Below are 16,245 nucleotides of genomic sequence, written 5' to 3'. Positions count from 1 at the left end.
GTAGGTCCAGTTTGGCTCCAAGAGGTCACACATCCCCTAAACCAAAGTTTCATTTGCTTGAGTCATAACCCAAGGAGCTGGACACAGCTGTTGAATGCTCTCTGCAGTGGATTAGTCACGGCTCGCATTGAAATTGTGCCACTGCTGGTTCTTCTCCTAAGGAAAAAAAAAAAAAAGACATCTGGAAAAAATTTTAGAGAGGGGGAAAAAAAAATAGAAGAGAAAAGAAACCACGACTTTTCTAACTGACAACGTGGCAATTGCTCTGCACTGCAGCCTGAAGTTAAGCCCTCTGCTAAGGGCTTAAACAAATGATAGTGCCACGGAGATAATTATAGCAGGGGTTTCTTTGTGGATGTGGTGGCATAGGCCCTGGGTCTGAGTGAGAGCAAAAAGCAGTGGTGCACTCACATCTGGAAAATCTGGAAATGGCCCCCAAGCTCATCCAGTGAGCCCAGGGGGGTGAGAGTGAGGGGTGCTCATGGTGCACAGGGTGGAGACAGCCAGGTCTGTGCCTTGGGAAGGACACAGTGCCAGGCATCAGCAGTGAGATGGAGGGGATCACAAAAAGCCTGGAGCAACAGCCTGGCTCTTTAAACTCAGCAACTTTAAAGAGCTCCAGAAATGGCTGAGAGCTTGCAAAGGAAGTGGAAAGTCCTTTCCACTCTTGTAAGGCTTAGTGGGGTCAGCAAAGAGGAGATTTTGCTGTCAGGCTGCCAGGAGGGAACCTGGACCTCACACAAATTTAGAAAGCTGTCTTCTGCCATCTGGGGCACTGAATGGGCAGGAGATTGCCCAAGAGGCCTCCTCAGCCCCAGGAACCCTGGCAGGGCTGCAGCAGGTCCAGCTCAGGCTCCTGACCCTGTGCCGGTGAAATTTGGGCACAGCAGATGAACCCCAGGGCTCCTGATGATCACTTCCACCTCAAGTGACTGCACAAACTCTGATGGAAACAGCAAACAGGGCAGGACCCTTTGGGGCCTGAGCTCATTTTACAGCAAAGCCAAGAGGTCTGGAGGGGTGAAGTTTGAACTCCAGCTAACCCCAGTTCAAAATCCAAATTTCTTCATCCTGCTTTGAGCCAGGCTAGGCAGATCTGGGCTGGTGCAGTTGAGAAAACCTTGGTGCTTTCCAAGAGGGGAGTAATTCTGCTGCAAGAGATGGAGAAAAAGGCAAGTGAGCAGCTCTGTAGGAGTGATACAAGTGTAGATTAATAATCCTGCTGTCACAAATCTGTCACTGTGAGGAGCCTTTCCTTCCCTCTGCCCTGGGAGGGATTCTCTAATGAGTTTTACCCAGAGGATGTGTCTGCATTAATTTCTGGTGGATGCTGCTGCAAAACAATGAACCCAAAGTGCATATAAATAAACAGGATGCCCTGGAACCACAGTGGGAATGTAATTTGCTAAGCCTTCCTCCCTGGGTGTGTGGCTGAAGGCTGAGCTCCTCACAGGTGCAGGGCAGTGTGGGGGAAGTCAATGGCTGCAGGGGTGGGAGCACCCAGCTCAGGAAAAGTTGAGAGTAAATGCAGAGCAGAGAGGAATCTGCTTATCCCACGAATTTCCCATCTCTCCTGCTCTCTGGGAGTGTGTCAGCTGGAGAGTTTCTGTTTTTTTCCATTTCAGAAGCAGACCAGAGGCAGAAAGACTGTGCTCCCTGGGCTTGCACTAAGCAGATGCAGGGCACTGGAAGCAACATCTGCACAGGGCAGGAAGAACCCAAATGCACTTGGAACATGCCTGAGAGTGGCTGTGTTTGTGGAGCAAGGAATTCTTCCCAGTGGGATGGGGCTCTGTCCCTCAGCTGAGCTGTGGGGCTGCTGCCCGGTTCAGATGGAGCAGATGGACACTCAGTCTCTTGGATGCCTGACTGGGTGCTGGTCAGAAGCAGATGGAGAAGGAGGAGTGGATTGCAGATTCTCAGCTGTGATCCAGCAGGGCAGGGGATGGAGAGGCAGCTGTGCATGGCTCTGCACTGACTCATGGCCTGGGAGCAGGCTGCAGAGCCAGAAAGCAGGACAGGCTTACTGTGAGATGTCTGGTTCTTTCCATGAGCTGTGGGGACTCTCACAGCTGTCCCAGGGCTCTCTGGTGGAAGGCTCTTCCACACCCCATGGGGAGGTCTCTGCCTCCTTCAAACTACCCCTGCATTATCATCTCACTCACTTGGAAATGTGTGGGGCTGCAGGCCTGAGAGAAGGCTGTTTGTCCTCCCTGAAACCAAACTGAGGCCTAACTGAGCTGTTCTGGAGCTGTGGCTGCATCCACAGTGCTTCAGGTGCCTGAGGTACTTGGACCACCCCGACTGAGCCTGCACCCATCTGCCCTGAGAATCCACATTTTTATCTCCATTGCTCTGATATTTTCTGCTCCAGCTGAGCTCACTTCAGAACAAGCCCTGGCTTGAGCCAGGCTGCTGCATGCAGGAGACTCCATAAACAGGCTGTCCCTCAGAGGAGGCAAAATGGGGTTGGTTTTCACAAAATGCATTTGGGAGGATTGGGTACAGAGGGAAAAGTTGGTGCTTGGTTGCCGACTGGGGTTACACCACCATAGCCAGTCACAGGCAGCCTTAGAAGCTGGCAAAGGAGATATTGGGGGAGACAGCAGGAAATATTTTTTGACAAGATTTGGGGCAGGATATTCTGTGAGCCTGAGCCACCCCTGTCGCGCATGTGAAGGGCTGTAGGGTCAGACAGGCAGGGCTGGAAGGGGCAGTGCTGGGATTTTGGCATCTGACTGTGATTTACAGACATGGCCATGCCAGGCTAACACCAAGTGCAAGCACTGACCTCCACACCATCTCTGCTTGCTGGCTCCTTTCAAATTATCTGTGCACCTTTGAACCTCTCTAAGCTCCCCTGCCCTGTGTGGATTTTACTCTGGGAAGTTCAAGTTCCTTAAAGTCTTCTTACCTTGAGCAATTCCAATCTTTAAGGCACGTATAGGCCTTTGCAAGAGCCAGTCAGTGCAGAATCATTCACATCATCTCTGTGGAGCTTGATGGAATTTCACTGATGAGGGAGTAAAGGAAACCCAGGAGGACACAACCCCCTCAGGTGGATGAAAATCCAGCGGACATATGTGGGCAGAAAATACCTCTTCCATCAGTGCTTCAGTGTGTGAGCTGTGGGGATCTCAATTTAGCCCTGGAGCTTGTTTACTTCCCTTCAGAAACCACCATCCCCTCTGGCCGGGGTTTGCAGAGCGGGGCTGTGGCAGCAGCAGCTGGGCTGTGGGAGGCCCAGGGCTGAGGCCACACTGTGTCTGTGGGCTTGGGACAAGGTGGGACGTGGGCAGCCCCAGAATAGCGAGGTCATGTGGGGCCCTGAGCAAACGCTGTGACTTTCCATCCTGTGCCTGGCCAGAGCAGGGCCCTCCCTCAAGAGCTGCTGCTAAAATTAGCAGTGCTTCCCCAGCCTATGCCCTGCATGTGTTATCAGCAGCTGTTTGAGGAGAGGGAGGGACCAAAATCACATTAAAAAAAACCCTATCAAATTTGGAGAAGTCCCCTTTCAGCTTCTACTTTTTGGGAAAAGCAGAGAGAAAACATCCTTCCTGAAATGTGGGAGAGAGAGAACTCTGGACTCTCCCCTGTGTAATGCTGCTAATGAACATTAATTGTATCAGGCATCTGCAAAGACTAACCGGATAATTTCTGAGATGAGATAAGCCCTGGTGATGTTACCCCCCAGTTCCTTGACTTCAGACATGCCCACAGGTACCCTCTGCAATCTCTCTCCTGTGCCTGCCCACGTCACCCCAGGGAGCAAGATTGCCCAGGATTTACTACCAGCATTACTGGAGTGGATTTTTAATGGCATGAACATTCAAACTATTCTGTTGTTCACTTAGGGGGAAAAGGTGGGAACTGGGAAATTATGGAAACAGCAGCTTTCTCAATGAGTGGGGTGGTGCAGGGAATTGTCTGGGCCCTTCTGGAGGTACTCAGCTGCAAAACAGGAGGGAGACCACACTCTGCTTTTGGATTATTGAAGGCCACCAGCAGGATCCAGGAACCATGGGGATGTTCCTCTGCTCCTTCACTAGTGCACACAGAGGCTGATGAAGCTGTGGACAGTGAGGGCATCCAGGCAGCTGCTGAGGGATCTTGGCTCCTGCCTGTGCCCAAGGGCTCCTTTCCTGCTCCTCTCCCCCAGGCAACTCTGGAGAATCCCAGAACCATACAAGAGTTTGGATTGGAAGGGACCCTTAAAAATCATCCACTGCAACCCCCAAGAACAGAGGTCCTCACTGCCTGAGGTGTGCCTGGCCTGACACAGATGCCATCTCTCTCAAGGCTGGGCCATTCATGCTGTTTTTTCTCCTAGGTATTAGAAACAGTGAGTGCTACCAAGGGAATCTGTGCTGCTTCTGGATGGAAAGTGAAAAGGTGGGTGAGAAGTGACACCTCTTTCTCTGACCCCACCCCAAATCTCTCTGTGTTCAACCATTTCCTGTGTTCAACCAGTGGAATCACAAGGTTCATCCCTCTCCCTGAATTTCTGGGGCTCTGGAAGAAATGAAGCGAGAAGTGAGTTCTAATCTCCTGGCCCCTCTTTTTGCACCTACCAGTGGCCACATCTGGAGCGTGGTCCCAGCCTGGTGTGCCTGGGGGGGCTCCAGCTGCTGCCCCCAGCCCTGGAGCAAGGTCTGCAGCCCAGGGAGGGCCCAATGCAGCTGGGACAGGGACACTTTCCCTCCTGCTCCCCACATGCTCAGACAGCTGGGGACAGAGGGACAATGCCAGCGTGGGGAGCAATGCCTGGCTGTCAGTTTTGTGCAGACACACAAAGAAGTTTGCTGCTCTGGCAGGAACTGGCTGCTCCTCTGTTGGGGCTGAAAATCTGGAAATAACAGCTGGAGCATTATCCTGCTCTAGGGATGAATTTTAAAACCCTCTAGCACTGGGTTGGGTCTATTGTTTTCCATGGCAAAGAGCAGTACATGCCCAGCTCCTTTTGCCTCAAAATGGCTTTTCAGCATTGATCCAGAGCACAGCTCCTGCTGTTCTCTGGATCTCTGGGTGGCCCACAGGGAAGGTTTGTTGGCCTATTGTAAGGCCTGGGGTGCAGCTGAGCCCGTGCCATCCCTCTGGCATGCTGAGACCATCTTTGGAGGAATTGTGAGCAGTTCTCTGCCAGGGGGAAGGAAAGCAAGGGTATGGCAGGAGGGGGTTGGAGACTCTTTGCTGAGTTGATTTCTGGACTTCTGGACACACCAGGACTTGTATCTTCAGCTGTTCATAGCAGAGGTGACCAGCACTAGTGGCAAAGGATGATGATTCATACCTGGGATACACATCTGTGTCTGTAGCACATGGACCCTTGGTGAGAAGCTCAGCACAGAGCCTTTAGAGCCAGAGCTGGCCTCCTGCCTCCCTATGCTCTTGCTTTGACCATGCTTTGACACATTCTGACCTCAGGGCAAGGCAAGCCTGGAGGGCTGCTCCTGAAACTGGAAAGCTGAAAATCCCCCAGCAGTTGTAAAGCCAGCTGGGAGGACTCTGGATGTGCCACATCTCTGCTTTTTTGGCCTCTTCCCTGGCAAAGAACAGGCTGAATTAAGAAAGCAAACGGAGAGGAAACTGTGGAGAAATAAGAGCGGCTCTGTGAGTCGAGGACACTCTGGACTCAGTCCCGTCCCAGTTGCCCTGGAAATTGGATCATTCCCACCAAGCTCCCTGCTTTGCTGGCTGCTCCTGGGAGGGCACAAGCATGAAGCACTGGACAGATGCAGGGGAAGGAAAAGCACAGGGAAATAGAGAAGCAAATGTTGGTGTCAGAGTGAGTTTTTTCCACCAAAGGGAGACCCTGTGTCCCATGCCTTTGTGGGGATAATAAAATAATATAATAATAATAATTACCAGCTGACAAAGGCAAGGGAAAAGCCAAAGGACCTTAGGCTCTATTTGTAGAGCAGCACAGCACAAGCCTGCACTGTGGCTTTGTCCACAGACCCTGGGACAGCCCCAGGGACACCAGAACTGCTCCCCAGGCACCCCCACCCTGGGCCCTGGAGACAGCCCCTGTCCCGAGCAAACTGGTGATGCAATTGATGGGATCACCCTGACAATAGCTGTGTGGGATGGGGTTTTTTGAAGCTGTGCACAACAGATTAAGCTCGAGGCCCCTGTTGTCACTGCCAGGCATTGTGCACCCTGCTGACATTGGCTTCTGTGGGCCAAGCTCTGCCCACAGCCCTGCAGGGGCTTCAGAGGGGGGGAAATTGCTCCATCTGAGATGGAACAGGAGGGTACTTGCACACAGTGGATTCCTGCTCCGCTCAGGCATCTCCTTGCATTTACAAGGGGATGAGTTGTGTTTGTTGTTTCAGCATTTTCTCACCCATCTGTTGAAAATAGATGAGGAGGTCGCAGATGGCCTGAGAGAGATGGTCCTGCCCTGGGAATCCCATGCCAGCTGGGAATTGTGGAAAAGTCTGAAATGCTGCAAGATCTCTCTTCTGTCTGTATCTTGCCCCAGTGACAGCAACCCACTAGTGTGGAGTGATGAAGAGGAAACTGAAGCCAGCTCTGCAGCACCCAGCAGTGCTTAGGGAGGTGCTCAGGAACAGACATGATGGGCAGAGGGACAATAGCAGGAAGGGCCAGGCTGAAGGCTCCCATCTATGCAGACCAGTTTCCCTCATCCCTTCAGGGCACCTGGACAGACCCTTGTAGCAGAAGAGTCAGAGGGCAGATCTGCTCCCCCCAGGGCAGCCAGGTCCTCACATCGTGTCCTGTGCATCCCACAGCCCCTCTGAGGGAGCTGCTCCCTTATCAGAGCTGGCTGCCACCCCTTCCCTGCCTCTGCCCCAATGTGCCACTGCCTGCAGCAGCTGTGGGGCTGTGAACCTTGGCTCTCCAGAGCCCAATAAATTAAACCTTAGTCCAAAAGGGGCTTGGGCTGTCTTTTGCAAACAGAGGCTGCACAAAAGCTGCCTTTCTCCCTCTCGTTTGACTTTGTTTTCTCTCCCTCCCCATCTGCTTTTAGCCAAATGGTTGAATAGCTTCAGTATATACTGTGGGAGCCCAAAGCCAAGGCTGGAGCATGGGGAAGGATGCAGAACAGCAGTGCCCTGTGGCCGCTGCCTTCCGGAGGGGCTGGGAACTGTTTGCTACCCTTGCTCTGTAACCCAGCCTCCATCACCTCACTGAACCCTTGGAGAAAGCAGCTCCAAAAGAAAATATTTGTGCTCTGGCAAGCACACGTGTGCACATTTCCTGCTCTTGAAGTCCTTAATTAAGTCTGTTTTTTGTTTGTTTGATTTGTTGGGTGGGTTTTTTTTCTATTTATGCTGCCACAGTCTTGGAGGGGGAGTCTGTCAGAACCCTGTGTGTTTTCCTGTTTTGGAGGGGGAGTCTGTCAGTCCCTGTGTGTTTTGCTGCTTTGGGAGCTGCAATGTGGAAAGCTGCCTGTGATAATCACTCAGGGAATCTGCATGTATCAACAGGGGAGCTGGGAACCAGCCAGGCCTTTGATGTTGCAGTGTGTGTCAGTGCTGCATTGGGACAGTTCTGCAAATCACCCAGCACAGAGGGGCCTCAGCCCAGCTGAGGCAGATTGGCTCTTTGCAGACCTTATTTAAGAGATTCAAGGCTAGCACATTTAGCTCAGAGAGACCACCAAGCTTTTCCCAGCCAGTTTGGAGTCTTCCTGAGGGACACATAATTTGCAGAGAGGTTTGACCACTTCAGGTGATGCTTTTGACTTTGAACACCCAGGCCAGGGCAGCCCCCAGGCCCAGCTGCACAGCTTTAGCTCAAATAGCAGCTGCTCAGGGCAGTGTTGCTGATGTTGACCCCAAAAGTGTGGGGGTATGATCCTGCCACCACCAGTGCTCATCACCCCCCAGCTCTGCCACTGCACTGGGAGGAGGCAGGCAAGCAAGGGTGGAAGCCTGGGCTGGGCTGTTTCTCACAGCAAACATTTAAAAGCACAGTAAGACTAGAAAATCCCCATCTTTTGGTAATAAATCCCCCATGGAACCATGCAACACGTGTGTCTTAACACCCAGACAGCTACGCCTGTGAAATTCCTGAGATTGTTGCAAACTGAACCCTTCTTTCCCACCCTGAAATTTCACAGCAATTTACATCTCCAAGCCACCAGGAATCACCATTTGCAGGCACTGAGGGGGATCTCCTGTCCTTTGCCTGCTTTCTGCAGCCCGTAGTGCTATTTTGGAAATTCTCTCATTTACTGGGTGGTTCGACTGAGTACAACCGCTCTTTTGGCTAAAATCATCCCCTGCCTGTCATCAGGTAATTAGAAAGTGCCCAAAAGCCAGTGGTGCTTAAGGCAGCCCTGGGATAACCACGGCTTTTCTTTTGTGGACAAACGACTGGGCTTTGGAGGCTGTAGACTTTTCCACCTAAATTAGATTTTTGTTTAAAATGTGGGGGAAGGTAACAGTGGGTGAAAAATGACACCCAGAAGCACAGCAGCAATGCTGCAAACACACAGAGGTGGGTGAGAATAGCAAATGCTGTCTGCTGGAAACACTGTGGAGAGGGGTCAGGGGGAAAGATCACTTTGAGGCCGGGGAAACAAAAGAACTTTTAGAGCCAGTCCCTCAGGGTTTGCCCAGCTCTTACTGGTGCTGCAGCTAGAGGCAGTTTGTGGATTCTCACAGTTCAGCTGGAGCTGGGCTGAGACCCTTCTGAAGAAACCAGAAGTGAAGAAATTAAACAAAAAGGAAAAAGAGACCAACAGTGAAGCGTCCCTGCAGCTGGGACGCCACATTCATGGATGGCAATGAACCATGGACCTGACCAGCTGCTCATCCTGCTGACACATCACTCTTCCAGCAGGCCCTGGGATGTCCTGCACAGTCTGGTGTCTGTGGTATAGGAAAGCTCCTTTTCCAAGTGCCACCCTTTCCTGTTTGCATTGCAAACTGAGCATTTCCTTGTCTGAAAACAGCCTCAGTGTCTGGCATATTGTTTCCTGTGGAAAATACTGCAGTGATGTTATCCGTGTGGGCTTGTCAGGGTCCCTCTCCATGAAATGCAGTCAAGTTCAGGGTAACATGATAAATGAAGATGTTGCAGTTGGGCAGTGGTGGAACAAGGAAACTCTGCTTAGGTAGTGACTCTCCTTTTAGTCTATGAAGTTGTTTTTTCTCCCAAGGCTTTGCCATAAACCTCTCAGGCAGCCACCCTGCAGGCCTGCAGCTCTGTTCAGACTCAACCACCCCAGCTGTATCCAGCCCAAATGCAGCCCACACTCCAAAGTGAGGACTGTCACAGGATGTCATTACTCAACAGGCCAGAGCTTAAAGCAGAGTCTGCCCTCTGCCCACACTGAACAATGGAGGGGAGAGCTGGGAGATTGCAGCCCTGCAGATGGGTGCTGGAGCTTCAGGTATGTGCATGAACCTCCTGGCTGGCTGTGGACAGAAACCTTTCCTTGTCTGCCTCAGAGATAACAGGCTTTACCCAAAGCAGAGCAAGGAGGAGGGAGCAGAGCAGCCAGGGCAGTATAAACTGCTCCCCACACACCAAGGATGAGCAGCTTGGTTTCAGCAAGATGGAGTGAGAGCTGTCCTGTGTGGGCACCACACTGCCCCTGCCCCCTGCCAGCCTGGCAGACAGCAAGTGCCACCAGGATTGTGGCTCCAAGGCCACTGTGCCATCCAGCTCCTCGCCAGGTGCCAGCACACGTCCTCCCCAGCCATGAGAGCTGAGCCACTGACTCTGGCCAAGCCTGGGAGGAAGATGAGATCAATAAATAATAACTGAGCTTGGCAAACACCAGCTCAGGGCAGCAAGGGCAGTCTAGGGAAAGGAATTCACTCGCTCCCCAAGACTCTGGAGGGGTCACACAGGGCATCTGAGTGCATGGACACAAAGCAGAAATAGGTCCTGGTTCTGGGTCTTGGCTCTGGAAACTTCCTGCCAAACTGGGAGACTTTAAGGCAAGAAAAAAATAAAGCAATGATGTTACACTTGTAGCCTTTAGCTTCCCTTAATTTAACCAGTAATAAAAAGTGTCTGTAACACATTCCTTGAAGTGCCTCTCCAGTCCCCTGCAAGTCCATCTACAGCAATTAATCATGCTTGGATCAGAGGTAAAGAAGGACTTTGAACAGTAAACTACTCTAAGAAAGAATAAATTGCAATTATGACAAAGTTAATTTAAATTAGTTACAAAAAAAAAAGCTGAAATGCAGAGTAACCTTTTCCTCCAAACTTTAGTTGCTTTTCCTTTCTGTAGAACAAGCCCTGTCACTGGTAGGTGTGGGAGAATCCCCCATGTGAAACCAGACAGCAGACTGGGACACACACATGCAACCCCTCACTGGGCTGAGAACCTGAATTAAATGAAAGCAGCAGTACAGTCCACAAGGCTGGTCACTGGGCCAGGAAATGAGAGACCTTGGATATGCCCACACCCTAATCCTTCCTCCATCCCTTCTGTGTTTCTCATCAGGCCAGGCATTCTCTTTTGCACACTTGTGCCTCAAGGCCACATTGAGCTCTAAAGGACACTTGGTTATCCTTGACTTACAGGGGCTGCCAAAGTCGCTTCTGCCCAGCACTTGCATCCCAAATGGAAAGTCTGTTTGTTCTGTGATGGAAAAACAACTTCCAAGATGCAGATTCCCTGAATCTAAGTGACATTCAAGCACAGTTCTCCTGAGATGTGTCCCTCAGGCAGAGGTTGCAGTCAGCTTCTAAGGATAGCTGCAATTTCCTGGGAGACCTGTGGTGCATGGAGAGGGGAGTTTTCCATCCCTAAAAGCTGCCTCTTTCACAGAAAACCACTTAAAGCAGTACAAAGACACACAGGACACACAGACACACACGGAAAGTTAAAAGCAGTGCCTTGATTTACTGTGGGACTAGAAACACCACACAACCTCCTCCCCCAGCCCTCTCCACTTCTGGAGCACAAGGCCCAGCTGTCTCCTCCTGCCAGCCCTCTGCTTTCTGACATCTGGCAAAGGTCAAATGACACAGCAAGCTGGGACACACGCAGACTGTTAAGGCATCTTTTTGCTGAAGTCATGATTGAGTTCCTGCAAAATAAATACATAAATAAATAAATGAAGGGGAGAGAACAGCAAGGCCCAGAGCAGATAATGTTATACAGAGATGCCCTCTGCCGGTCAAGCAGGAGGAGGGCCAAAGGAAATCCATCCAGCAGAGCCAAGGATTTGCAACTTCCCTCCCTTCTTTTACAGACGGCCCTTAAAAACATTCCCTATGTGCTGTGCAAAATTTAAATTGAGTGGATTTTTAGCCTGACTGAAGTGATCTTGCAAGGGCAGTCCAGCCCCCTGCTCTCCTGTGTTTTGGGTCTCAAGATCCTTGGATTAATCAAAGAGCTTCAGTTAAAGTGCAACAGGAAAACAAAGGAATCCAGAGAAATGTTCTGCCACGCTGGCCAGCTGAACTGACTCACCAGCTGCCTTGATGTCTTATAAGGAAAGAAATGGGGAAACTGGGCCAGGAAAAGAGACACACCTCCCTTATTTGAGATTGACTTTGCTGTAATAGTTAAATTCTGCAGACAAATAGTCCACAAGTTACTGCAAGCTGTAACAGCCCTTGCAGTCAATACTAGGAAACTGAAATACACTGAAAACTATTTAAGGTACTGATCAATTCAGATCAGCCTCCCTCTGTTAAGTGGGGTTGTTATTTGATTACAGCTATGATTTTAAATAATTTCTAAGAAGCACAGAGAGCTTGCACAAATGATACAAACTGCAGATTTTAAATCTGTTGTCAGCCTATTAAGCAATGCAGATCCATTGCAGACACGTCACTATCAGCTCAGCTCTTTCTTGTATCAATTTAATTCCTGCTGGTATAAATCCCTGATTTAATTTACTGACTGGGAATTAAATCAGCATGAACTGGTTTCAGTGCATCTGTGCTGGGCATTTGTGATGATCCAACTAGACCATTAAAAAAAAATGTCACTGGATCAGAAAGCTGCACTGACAGAAACAAATTCTTAGGAGATGCCATGTAATAATTTTGCACACTAAAGAATGATACATGCAGTGAGTGGGCAGCCCTCTCCCACTTTATTCTTTTCACTGTAATTGAACCTTGTATGCCAATATATTTTACAGTCAGCACAGTTTTGTACATATCTTCATAATGCTGGAATTCTGGGAAAATTGACAGGCTGCAACCACCAGGTTGTCATTGGAGTAGACAGTTGGCCAGGGAATGTGTGTACTGGGAGCTATTCTGAAACCCAACATTTTACATCCAGAAGAGTACCAGGGAGCTGCTGTTTTTCCATCCTTAAGTGTAGTGGAGGATTAAAAGCCTTATCAGGAGAATCAGCTGTTGGAGGTCCTTGTGCTGAGAGCCAGCCCACAGCATCTCACACCCAAAGGGCTCTTTGTGTCCCATCACCCTCCCACCACTCTCTCTGGCCAGCTGTTAAGTGTGTTTGGGATTTATTTTCACGCACAATGTGCTCTGGCAAACTCTGGGTCCATGTGGGAATGGCACAGAGGCTGTGTTCTACCTCTCCACTACAGGCAAGGCTGGGATCACACAGGCTGTGCAGAACAGCTAAGGGGTCCCTGTGTGTGCTCCAGCTGCTTCTCTGACATGAGGGGTTTGCTGAAGCTGGACCTGCAGGTCTTTTTAAATTTGTGCTTTCCAGGAAGATGCTGTTTTACTGGGAGACCTGGGAAAAGCTCAGATGTCTCTCTTCCACATTGGGTACAGCTGGTATGTACCTAGCTCCTCACACCAGGCAAGGCTACTGTGCAGACTTCTCCCCAAGGTAGGAAGCATTCTTTCCAGTCTTCTTGAGGGTTTCCAAGAGGGTGTCAACGTTGTGCTCTGAGTCAATGTACACCTTCTTGTTGGGCAGGTCAATATCAAAATTGACACCTATGAGGAAAAGCATTTTGTAGAGTTAGAAGCAGCCAAATGGTGTAAGCACAGGGGAAGCTCACCTTCACACATCTGTGTTCCCCAGGGCATCAGACAAATGGACATTTATCTCCTGCCAGCACACTCTGACACCACCACCAGCCAGCAAAACCAGCCTGCTGTCCAGCCAGCAGTGGTATGAAGGAAGTTAAATCTGCTCTAGCTCCACATCAGGTATCAGTCTCTGAACTGCTTTAATCTGCTCACCCCACCTTGGATCAACACAATTGTTCATGTAGGAATCTGTGTAAGCTGATTTCAAACCAACCACTAAAATTTCCACCCAGCTCAGTCTGTGCTCTGGTTTAGTGTGAATAGGGTTAGGAAAGGCTCAGGACAAGGCGCCTAAACTGGCAGTGCCGCCTACCAGCTGGAAGTAAAAGGAGGGAAAAGACATTTTACCATGTGGATTTCCCAGTGCCTAATAAAGGTGAGCCACTCTCACCCCAGTGAGAGGAACTGGACATGCAGTCTCTATCCAGTTATGTATTTTCAAAAAACCTGCAGGTATGGATCAGCTTTGAGAGCTATATCTCATCATTACTGAGGCTGATACTGGCCAGCCCGTTGAAGAGTGATGGAGGTGCTGACGACTACACACAGAGAAAATGGGATTGTCACAGCCTGGTAATGGTAATGAAAGAAGGCCTTTGCCTTGGTGGCTGGAAGCTGTTCTCCCTCAGAGGGGAGCAGGTCCTCACAACTGACGAGTGCAGGCCAGATCCTTCTGTCTTGGAAATGTCAGCAAACAAAAGATGGGTTATAATTTCCAGGTGGTATTAAAAATAGGCTACACAGACAAGCACCAAAGGCTCTGCTCAGCAGCTCTTCCCTGTGACTGCTGATGACACATCTGGGGAAGCACCACGAACACTCCAGGCCTCCTTGGAAACAGGGCCAGGCAGGACATTCACCTCCCTTCCCTCTGGCAGCCTGAGCAGGGGTCCACAGTGTCCTTCCCCAGGGCTCAGGTGAGGCCCTGGTGACTCAGAGCCACCTGCAGCCATGGCAGCTCCTCCCTCCCTTGACACTTCTCCAAGGGTCACAGACCTGCAAACAACCAGTCACTTGTCACCAGCAAGGAGCAGCCTCAGAGCAAAGCAAGGAGAAGTTTCCAGCTTTCAGCTTTTATCTACAGCGTTATCCTTGAGGATGGAGGAGCCCAGGGCACAGCTCTGGAGCTGCCTGTCCCATAGCCAGCACTGACTCACCTCCCAGCCTGTGCAGGACACGGGTGACTGCATTGGAACAGCCCTCACAGGTCATGTCCACAAAGAACTCGTGTTTCTGGAAAGAAAAGAGGCAGTCTAGGGGTCAGGGAGAGCACAGCTGGAAATGCACCATGAGCACTCCACACTTGACTTCTTCCTTGGGGAGGTTCAAAGCCTCCCAAGTCAAAAGGTCCATACACACACACCACTAAGGGATCCTCTGCAAAACTGAGAACTCTTGGTAGTCCTCCCTATGGTGTCCTTGTGCTGTCCCCCACAGCATAATCATGAGGGGCCTTTGGGGATTGTGTGGCTACCTCAGAGTCAGCACACATGGCCATCTCCATGGCCTCTGCTGGACTTAGCCTGTCCAGGGGACCCAAGGAGAGGCAAATCTCCTGCCTCCAGCTACTCACTGTCCTGACTTAAGTCTGTGAGGTTTCCACCCCATCCTACTCTTCTTGCATCTACAAGGCTTCTGGTCTCCAACATAATAAAAATAAAAGCAAAACATAAATTTAAGGGCCATTAGCACTGTTTTTCCATTCCTCCACTCCACTGGGGCCCCAGCGATATCTTCACTACTTGTGATCAACACTGGGTCAACAAAACACTGTTTGCCTGTAACCAACCACTGCCTTCAACCTTTGGCACCAGATGGGTCCTAATTTCCTTCTCTTGCACGTGCTTTTTACTTTCCTTTAAAAAGAAAAGTAAAACTATTGTGCATTTGTTGCCTGCAACCCATATTTCCTTCTATTCAGAACCACCCTGTGCCCCCTGCCACTGTGAAGCTAAAACCGCCTTGGGATCTTTCACCCAGGAAGGAATTTTGGATGGAGGTTCCCATTAGGGATTTTTTCAATGAAATTGCCATTTTCCACGGTTTTATTGCCCAAAGGCCCTGGGTGCTTTGGGGAAGTGTGAAGGCAGGGGGGAAGGAGAGTCCCATAAATGCTGCCCTTCTATGTCCAAGTCCTGGGGGTTGGGAATGGCCTGGGTTTTGGGGGAGTTTGGGACTGGGGGAGCCCTGGGAGATTGGGGTAGCCTTGGAGTTTGGGGGAGCTGCAGGATCTGGGGGACCTTGGGGAGCTGCAGGATCTGGGGAAGCTCTGGAGGGCTGGGGGAGCCCTGGGGGGGCTAGGGGAGCATCGAGGACAAGAGGAACTCTGGGGGCTGGGGGAGCCTCGAGGACTGGGAGAGTCGGGGGCTTTGGGGGAGCCCCAGAGCCTGGAGGAGCCCCGGGGGACTGGGGAGCGCAGGGGGCTGAAAGAGCCCCGGAGATCCGGGGAACCTCGGGGACTGCGGGAGCACCGAGGGTCGGGGGAGCCCTCCCTGCCCTGCCTCCCCGCCACGTCCCCCGGCCCCTCAGCGGCCCCCGGGCCCCGCACCCACCGGCATGGCGGAGCCGCTCCCGGATCCCGGATCCCGATCGCGGCTGCGGACGCGGCGCGGAGGAAGGGGCGGGCCTGGCCCGGCCTCGGGAGGCGGGGATGCCGCGGAGGGCGAGGGAAGGAGCGGTGCAGGGCCTTGGGATGGTGGCTGGGCCGTGTGGAGCTCCAGCACGGGTGCTCTGCTCGCCTCCAGGCTGGGGATCAGCACGGACAAAGGGCTGCGGGAGGGCGCTGGGGACAGCCATGAGGATGGGCTGCTAAAAAGCTCATCCGTGTCCGACTTTTGAGGTTTTGAGATTTATTGGCTTGGGAGAGTTTCGGTAGACTGGATATTGAGGGCGGGAAGTTTGGGGGAAATCTCTAAAGCAGAGGAGCATGTTGAGAAGAAGGGTCCTGGTCCCTGAAGATGTGTCTACTTTGTTTTTGGTTTTTTTTTTTTTCTTCCCTGGCTGTATGGTCCTTTTGAAGGAAAAATGTGCCCCTTTCTAAAAAACTTGAGTCAAGGTGGAGGACCCGGGAGCAGGGAAGCTGGAGCGGGGACAGAGCATCACATCCCACCAGGGCTGAGGAGAGCTGGCAGAGCTCTGTGTGTGTGACACTTCCCCACCATGTGCTTGCTTTCAGCATCTTCCCCTTGAGAAGCCCAACCTGTAGCAGGCAATGTAACCAGCGTTTCTTGTTTTCTGCCTCACCAGCTGGGGGTCAGGGCATTTCTTTTGAGGTGCACA

The 16,245-nt window shown here is 51.2% G+C and overlaps 1 protein-coding gene across 1 annotated transcript; it reads right to left on the bottom strand.

Moving 5' to 3' along the window:
* Positions 1-10,812: 10,812 nt before the first annotated feature.
* On the bottom strand, positions 10,813-15,676 carry ATOX1 (antioxidant 1 copper chaperone). Its single transcript, XM_074551896.1, has 4 exons — positions 15,519-15,676; positions 14,124-14,199; positions 12,714-12,870; positions 10,813-11,024 (listed from the first exon to the last, which is right to left on the bottom strand). Exons 1-3 carry the CDS (start codon positions 15,522-15,524, stop codon positions 12,737-12,739), a joined length of 216 nt encoding a protein of 71 aa, XP_074407997.1. The 5' UTR covers positions 15,525-15,676; the 3' UTR covers positions 10,813-11,024; positions 12,714-12,736.
* Between the last annotated feature and the right edge of the window lie 569 nt (positions 15,677-16,245).

This window comes from Zonotrichia albicollis, chromosome 15 (genome assembly GCF_047830755.1).
Source record: "Zonotrichia albicollis isolate bZonAlb1 chromosome 15, bZonAlb1.hap1, whole genome shotgun sequence".
NCBI classification, from domain to species: Eukaryota; Metazoa; Chordata; class Aves; order Passeriformes; family Passerellidae; genus Zonotrichia; species Zonotrichia albicollis.
Note: the sequence above shows the minus strand (reverse complement) of the source record. Positions and strands in the feature narration are given on the sequence as shown.

Bases quoted from the DNA above. Each gene is read 5' to 3' on its own strand.
- ATOX1 (XM_074551896.1), bottom strand. The intron at 12,871-14,123 runs GTGAGTCAGTGC...TTTTCCTCATAG, and splicing joins TGTCCTGCACAGGCTGGGAG to GTGTCAATTTTGATATTGAC.